Source organism: Schistosoma haematobium, chromosome 5 (genome assembly GCF_000699445.3).
Source record: "Schistosoma haematobium chromosome 5, whole genome shotgun sequence".
Lineage (NCBI taxonomy): Eukaryota > Metazoa > Platyhelminthes > Trematoda > Strigeidida > Schistosomatidae > Schistosoma > Schistosoma haematobium.
Genome location: NC_067200.1, coordinates 13162592 through 13171428, shown reverse-complemented (window position 1 = coordinate 13171428; position 8837 = coordinate 13162592). Strand labels below are relative to the sequence as shown.

Genomic DNA, 8837 nt, shown 5'->3' with positions numbered 1-8837 from the left:
TATACTTTACATCACAAACTGATCTTAATCAGGTAACCACTGAGAAACAGAAAATATTGAACAGTAATCTTGTTGTAGTATGGGATTAATCAACAGTGATAGAATCTTCAACTTCATTGGGAATTGAATCCATGTCTTGTAAACTTCTTAGAGGTTTTTATGTGTAGTTGTGACTGCTTAGTGAGGTCATCGTATATCGGTAAGTAGTCCCATCCTAAAACGAAACAGCTGTTCAGAGCTTTCTGGATTTCAACGGTTTAGTAAACTATGCAAGTAAACTATAAAATTCAACAATATCTAAAAACCTCTCACAGTAAAAATGATTATTAAGTGAGCTTCATAGAATTCATAATACTTAACTTCATTAAGATGTACTGATACTAATGCATGAGTAATTTTTCAACTGGAAGAGATATTAACCTCTTATATTAAGAATCACAGTAAGGAAGACTGAATTATGCAACGTTTTAACATGCTTCTTTGAATACATTTATATTCTGGGCTTGATACTATGAAAAATGTTTATTGAGGAGTTGATGAAGGATACGGTTACAAAGTAGAATGATTCACGTTATGTTACTATGGTTGCCTATATTTGAAAGTTTAAACAGTGTTGACTGCAACTGTAAATGGTTGGAATGTTTTATCTAAAAACTTTAGTCATTTGATATTAGATGTTGGATCAGATCAATCTTTGATAACCCTAACCATGTATAAAAAAACAATGCAACTTCCATTCTGTCTGCCACAGTATTATGACAAATATCTGTTAATGAGAACCGAAGAAGTTATCAACGTCCCAGATATTAATTACTGTCACTCCTTTCCATAACTTTTTTATTATTTACAAATATCTCAATATAATAAGAAAATATGAGTTCACATTCAGTTATGAAGTACATTTGTAGTATGCACTTGTTAAATATTCATCATAAACTACCTAATTGTTCATGTTTTATTGCCATAAAGTACACTAGACAGTACTCGATTAAACTAATAATATGCGATCATTTATTTTACTTGAAAGTCTCTATATGAAATCTAGTAGAAACCTCATTTATCATGAAATACTTTCTCTGAGAACCTAGTGTTATCTCATGAATAGACTTATACACTACTTCAGTTGATATACTGGTACCACTCCGATTTGGAAATCATTTGCATTGGGAAAAATATACAAAGAAATTCTGACTTTGTTGACTAATCATATTATGCTTACTATTGATCGACAAGGTCATAAGTTCAATCCAATGAGGTTTCATAAATGCATAATACCTAGGAGTATCAAATGCGATTAATCACCTCCCCCCCTCCAAAATACACATAGCCAGATTACATATCTTTTAGAAACTGTTGTGATTTTATGCTTATACAATGCAATAATGATCGATAGCCCAAACAATAAGCTAACTGCACAGATCAAAACACCAAGAAGTTTAGAAAAGTACATTTCATTATCCTGTATTATAAACATCCATTCGGTTATGTGTATATAGAATAAATGACTATTATGTGTATTATTAATAATAAATCGAATACATTTGTGGTATAAATCTGACATAAGTTGTTTATAATTGATTAATACTAATAAATGGAAGGAAAATAACGTTAAGTAGATTGAATAAAGGGTTATAATTACAACAATGTCAAAATGGACAAACCAGATTTTCCATTTATGTATATACCTATATGCTTAGTGATTCTTCTGGTAACATAAGGTTCATTAACAGTATAATAATAAGCATATCGTGTTGTTTGCACGACAGGTGAGGCCAATTGGAATAGCCTGAGCCATCTGAATCCCATCTGAATATATATGACGATTTACTACTGTGTAGTAGCTTCCAAATCCTCATATACAATAGAACCCAACTAAGCATTAAGTAAATATAACAGAATCCACTCTAGATTGATGGAATACCCCGTCTCAACCAATTTTATTGATTGTTTTCTAAATTTTAACTTATCATAATCGCTTATTGAAATATGCACTCACTTCAATAGTTATTACTGGATTATCATTGAATTTGATAAGAATTAAAGAAAATTTGAAGTTTGTAAGAGACAATTGATGGAAGATGTACAAATGAAGTATTTAATGTAGGGTTTTAGTGTTTTACAAAGATATTCTGTAATTTTGTATTATTATGTAATAAATTGGTCTTCCCCACTTGACTTCTTCGTTCATTACATTCTAACATCGATTGAGTGACGGTATAATTACTCTCTGAAAGATTTATAATTTGTAATTTTCTTACAGAGTCGCTAAACTAGTTTGAGAAAGCATTCAGTACCCACCGGATTGAGCTTATGTTAAAATGTGGCAAAAATTTATTTTCTAGAGACAAAAAATAACTGCCTTTTTAATCAAAATAAGATAGTGGCTAAAAGTAGAATTCAGGACATATTTTTAGTTCAAGTATTATTATTATTTTTAGTATTTAAACACATAAACATTGGTACAAAGAGATATGTGCCACACAGATCTCATTTGATATGCGTGAGGGCTGTGATACTGCCCGGGTGCCCAAACTGAGGCAGGTTGTTTTCTTAGGGGACCACACCCCGAGCCTTTGACCTAAAGGTCTGACCCACAAGGCAGTGGAGCATCGTAAGGAGATGCAGTCCCATAGTAGCCGGTGACCAACGATTGGTTCATACTCCATTTGTTCCTTCAGGATATTGGAACCCATGTGCACCATTGGTTTCGAATCCGGTTAAAGCGCTGGACATTCGCTTTTCGTCCTCTCATTTTCGTAAACAACACCGGTGCCACGAGAAGGCAGTGAGTAGGACTTCCCTGGTAGAGGCTGTATACGCGTGGCCGTGTGAAAGCATTTCGAGAGGCAGGGCGGGCCCACCCCACTCTTGGTCATACCAGGGCATTTGGGGGCTTTATTCCAAGTAGGGACTCGTTAGCTAGATGTACTTAGGTCGTTATATTGATATTGATAACAACATTCAAATTGTGACTCACTCTTCACATAGCAAAGTATTCTTTATTTGTGCATATGTTAATGCGATTTCTATTTCCTTGATCTCTTCAATAAAAATTTCCTATAAATTAGTTAGGACTGAGAAAAATAGTTGAAGATTATGGTGTTTAGCGTTATGGAAATCAAAACTAAAAGCATCTCCCAGTCCATTAAAACTGTTTTACCCTATATCCAAACTATTAGCCTCCATAAAATAACGAGACCTTAGAAAAAATCCTCTTGCAAAGAAATATGAACCGTTGTTGAATGAAATTACTCCATGTACCTAAATAAATAGTTGCTCTGGTTGTCAGAAGGGGCATCGGCCTCGTGACTTCCGAAGGAACTCGGCTTTCATCATGAGGCGTCATAGTTCTTCTAAATGAAGACCTTCTGACTCCCAGGGCAGAGTTTAAAAAGTTTGAGTATTTTTTTCTGGTTAGCGTTTTTTTAGCAAGTTAGTTTTCTATGGAATAGGGTCGCTAACCCCATGCCCGACTCTCCTCCTTTATCTGGGCTTCGAACCGGCAGTAGCCCCTGGAGGGACTCCAGGCGGTTTTATTAAATGAAACCCTATATATAAAAACAAAACGTAATTACATTTACAATGATTTCATTTTATTTCAATGATTATCTTTAATATAAAAACAAGAAGACAAATGGAAAGAAATTGAAAAACGGATATTCATTACAAAATGGTTTTTACCCAAATTTTCATCTATCTTAAATGTATCTAACTATTCATCCATCCATCCATCCATCTATCTACCCCATCAAAATCAATATACGCACAAAACGTTTTTTCTTTTTGTTACAAAAAAAATCATACAAAAATGTTCAATCAGTACATATAACAATTTAGAATGATGTTTTCATCATCAATATACCATTAAGATAGATTGTACTTATGAAACAAAAGCCAATAAATAATAATCATAATAATAATATGCATAATAAATTTGTTCTTCTATTGAAGGAATAAAAATGGATCCAAAAAAAAAAGAAAAATTGAACCATCCTCTCTTTATATAAATGAAATTGTTTAAATGAATCAAATCGCGGAGTTTATAAACTCAAGGTCAAATAGTTGGAGGAGGAGATAACAACAAAAAAAGAGGAATCATAAAATAATTGCTGCTGTATTTTCATAAGATTCATTCACAATCAGATTTCTTTTTCAAGGCCACTGATAAGTCATATTTTGTAATCTTAAATAGGAAAAAAAAATTATTTTTTGTTTTTGTTCAAATGACAACGAGCTCATTCTATAAATTGAGGTTGTTTGTGTGATCAAGAATAAGATATATATATATATATATATTAGAAAATTGTATGGGATGATGTTTTTTAAAGAAAAAAAAGTGGAATAAGGGAGTAAGATCTTATGAGGAAGATAAATAAGTTTTTGTGTTTGTTTATTATTTTTTTTTTAGAAAAAAAGGGCGGGAATACAAATCATTCGAGGAATGAGTATCAACAGAAACGTGAGTAGTAACAATAATAATTATGGTAAAAAAACAATGTGGTATTTATTAGTCAACGAAATGCATGAGCATAGAGTTGTAACGATAGTAATAGTAATAGTAATAATAATAATAATTAATATGATAGTTACATAAAGTAAAACAGTATGGGTTTTCATTATAGAAACTACATTGATTGATATGCATTTAAAGGCATAGAATAAGGTGGTGGTGGTGGTGTTGGTGTATGTGTGTGTGATTGGGGGGGGGAAGTAAGACAAAATAGAAGAACTGAACATTAAAAGTTCTACAAACAATTCAATAATCCCAAGAAAATCTAAATGAATTAAAATGAATCGCATGAAAATAATAATAAAAAAAACAACCATCATAATGATTATTAGATTAATGTAAATTATTTACTGATTGTAATTCTCTTTGACGACTAGATGCTTTAATACGCTCTTTTGGTGGATCTTCACCAATTTGTTGAGCAAATAAACGCATTTTCTCTTTAAATGGTAATAATTCTGCATTAGGTGGAGGTTTCACTGTTATCTAAAATATATACAGAATAAAAATAGAAAGAAAATTACAAGATTTTCTAAAAAGGATTTGAGAAATTATTGTGTTTCTATTTATCAACCTTGATAAATTGCTAAACAAACAAACATGAATGTTCAACCTAAGACTCTGGAGTGAACTTAAAAGATGAAATATTAACTTTTTTATATGATTACTTCTTTGAATTAACTGGTCCATCAGGGGGTTGGGTGCCTGTGTGGTTGCGCCACAGGATTGAGCTGTACTATTCAGATTGTAAGCTTAAAGCCTATATGGTATCTGGTTCTCCTGTGAAGCGGGATAGACTTATACTGCTCGGATTATAAAATGCAAGTCTAGATAGTACCTGGCTCTCCTACAAGTGGGATTGAGCTGTACTGTTTGGGTTGTCACGTGAAAGTCTGGATGGTGTCCGGTTCTCCTGAAAACTGATGTACAATTACCCTAGCCCATAAGAGTATGTTATATAAATAAATAAAATATGAAAAAAACTTTTTCTATCATTGCATATTTTTCATTTGTCTTCACTTTCAAACTTGTACGGTATAAGGAGTTGAACAATTAAGTTTGGTCAATACAAATTTTAACAACAGTCAATGAAATCATTAATTGTTGTCTGGATTCATTTAGTTAGGTGTAGAATATCTGTTTAGGATTCATAAGATTATCGTAACCAATGGTTGGAGACTTTGGATAACATGTTTTCTCTTAAATTCTAAGGTTTTTATTCCACGTTTGAAGCTAACGATGATGGGTTCGAATCACCGAGCGAATACCAACTTTCGGATGTAAGCTTATCCAGCTGACGAGTGCCAAATAGGACGAAACGCGTGTCCTGGATCCCATTGCTAACCACCATCCATCTCTATTTATAATGCTTGTGATTTGTGGCTATTTCGAGATAATCTGTACAGGATGCACATATGTCAAAAAGAGACTGATCATTTGCAGTTCTAAACATCAATTGGAAGATTTAAGTCAACAATACCAAGTGAATTCCTTAGTCTTGTTGGACATTTGGACGTAATATTTCAAGATATCAAGATATTTCTGCGTTTTACTTGAACAAACGTACAAGTTCCTCGGACGAAGTGAACTCTATATTTTTTGTTTTTATTTGGTTAACAAAAGAATCAATGTCACATTACATAATATCTTGGTACTGTAATTTTCCAAATGAAAAACCTTAAAATCGTGATGAGTTGAAATATTATTTACAAAATAGAATTTTTGTACTGAAACAAAAGTAAGTAGTCAAAGGAATAAACTAAAATTTAATTGTTAGTATGGGGATTTGTCCCAGTAGAGGAATGCGGAAATTGTTGAATTTCATTGAAATCATGAGCTCATCTAAGTAAGACCACCATTGAAAAACTGGAGGCACTGGACGGCCATTTCGTTCTATTATGGGACTTTTCAGAAGTGCACTTCCACGATCTCATATTCAGAACTCAAACACAAGACCTTCCTGTCCATGTGCAAACTCCTGACCTATAAATCACTGAGCCGAGATTCAACTATGTTAATGTCAAACTTCAGTCGTTCCATTTTCATGAGGTGAATAAATGTCTCACATTTGACACGATTTGAATTCTACTGGTCACGGCTTCTCATTAGATAAATGAGTAGTTGTTCGTATCGCAAGAATGAATTTTCCGTTAAAATAAGTAAAAAAACCTTTCTCCAACTATTTTGTACAAATGGTATATACAAGTTGGAAATAGTGCAAAAGTTGGTAGAAAACGAATCATAAATTTACACATCCATTATAAGGATGGAGGTTTATGGATATTGTTCAATATTAGTAAGACCATAAATCGATCTAAGACAACCACTTGAAACCACAAAGCATTGAGGAGTCTCTTACTAGGATAAAAAAGCTATTTAGTACCTCCTAGTTTACAATGGTTATCTAACTTACTCCCAGTTATGATCCTAATAACTTAAAGGTCACTTTTGTAAAACAGAAGTGCAAATTCAAAGGATAAAGTGAAAGCAAACACTATCAGTTCTAATTGTTCTAACTTACTGTAGGTGGCGTATTGTTTGTGGCAAGTTTTCCCTGAGAAGATGATCTTGGTACGCTGTGATTTAGGTTTGTTTTATTACTTTGATGATTTTTACCTAAATTCCAACATTAAGAAAACAGTTTATATATAGATATATATTATAGTAGATAAAACATGGTGAAAAAAGGGTATAAATTCAATGAGTAATAAAGCATGGCAATACTGATCCATATGTAAATAAGCCTTTGATTTTTCCCATTGTTGATACTAAGGTCTGCGTTTAGAGTTTCTAATGATATATATATATATATATATACTGAGTTCAAGTCCCAAATTTAACATCAACACAAGAATCAGGTTTATCTAACTGACGAGTTCCGAGTATAATTGAATGCGTATCCTGAATTTAACCGCTAACCACAAACTAATTTCACTGAAGATAACACTCTAATGTTATATTATTTTGGCAACTGTGGAAACAGCAAAGATTCTTCGACAGAATATTGTTCGAGATGGTAGATCCCCAGAAATCACTTGTTAACCTTCTTACTTCTTTAATTTAATTGTGGAAGTCCGAATCTCATTTTCGTGCCAAAAGCGCCCATCATTGCCTTCAGTTTGTGCTTCCCAACTGGAAGGATCTTAAACGTCACTGGTTGGTTTACACTTTAAGCACGCTACTTATACAACGATATACTTTCAAAAACATGCTCACAATATCGTTTTATATCGATTTATATTGATCAAAAGACACACTAGATATATTGGGGTAGACCCGATTCATCACTTTATATGGAAAGGATTAATCAGCATACACATAGTCAGAGGTCAACCGAACAAGACAGTTGTAAGGAACGCAGTGATATATGAAGGTAAAAAAAACCTACGAGGACAATTCATCATCATCAGACTAGGTCAATCTGTCACTCGTCAAATAACTTCCTAAACAAATTCCATCTCAGTCTGGTGTAGGCGTTGAAGTTGTTCATTGAGCTAATAACAAAACTTTACAATCGGACCAGTCAATTTTAAAAACGAAAAACTTCAAAAAAGAGTACTAAATAATTTTAAACATTCTTACCATTTGTTTTATCATCAATTTCAAAGCCGACTGGAGGACTCAATGACTTTTTATATGATGAATTAATGGATGAAGAATTCAGTGAATATTTTGGTCCCGATGTTAATGTTATGCTGGGAATTTGAGATTTATGTATAGTTCCATGGTCTATGAAACTTCCATGTGGTGTTGTTGGTGGACTATAGACAGATATAGTTTCTAAATTTTTATCAAATGATACTGATTTTTTTACACGTATACTTTCAACAGATGAACCAGTTGTACCAGATACTATTTGTAAACGATTTAATTCACTTTCAATAATTTGTGGACCTAAACGTGATTGAATAGGATGTTGTAAAGAATAAGAAGTCGGTTTGGATATTTCTGTATTATTATTATTATTATTATTATTATCGAACCTTGGACGACCATAACGATTTTGACTAGTTGATATTTGAGATATGTCTAGGAAAGTAAAAAATCACGAAAACATTGAGAAAAATAATTTTTTGATTGGTAATTGTAAATTATTTTTAAATGAATCCGCTTCATACATTACAGTATTTTAATGTTGATTGATAGCTTGATGGTGTTCGCTCTCATGTTTGTTCAATCCTTTAGTGTTTATTGAACACTCTCAGTCAAGTTAGGATGTGGAGACCAGTCTAAATGGTTCGATATTGCAAGGATTTTGTTTAATTGTTAGTTGGCATTTGGAGGCAGTCAGCATGAAACTCTACTGTCATGAGATATCATCACACTG

At 32.6% G+C, this 8837-nt stretch overlaps 1 protein-coding gene across 1 annotated transcript in view; it reads right to left on the bottom strand.

The window, feature by feature from the left end:
* Positions 1–3376: 3376 nt before the first annotated feature.
* MLLT4 (myeloid lymphoid or mixed-lineage leukemia (trithorax, )) overlaps positions 3377–8837 on the bottom strand; it is a 98326-nt gene continuing 92865 nt past the window's right edge. Inside the window, exons 25-27 of the mRNA XM_012939086.2 lie at positions 8093–8539; positions 7032–7126; positions 3377–4996 (exon numbers count right to left, since the gene is read on the bottom strand). Of these exons, the coding sequence (XP_012794540.2) occupies positions 4844–4996; positions 7032–7126; positions 8093–8539 (695 nt within the window). The 3' untranslated portion in view covers positions 3377–4843. The remainder of the gene's footprint in view (positions 4997–7031; positions 7127–8092; positions 8540–8837) is intronic.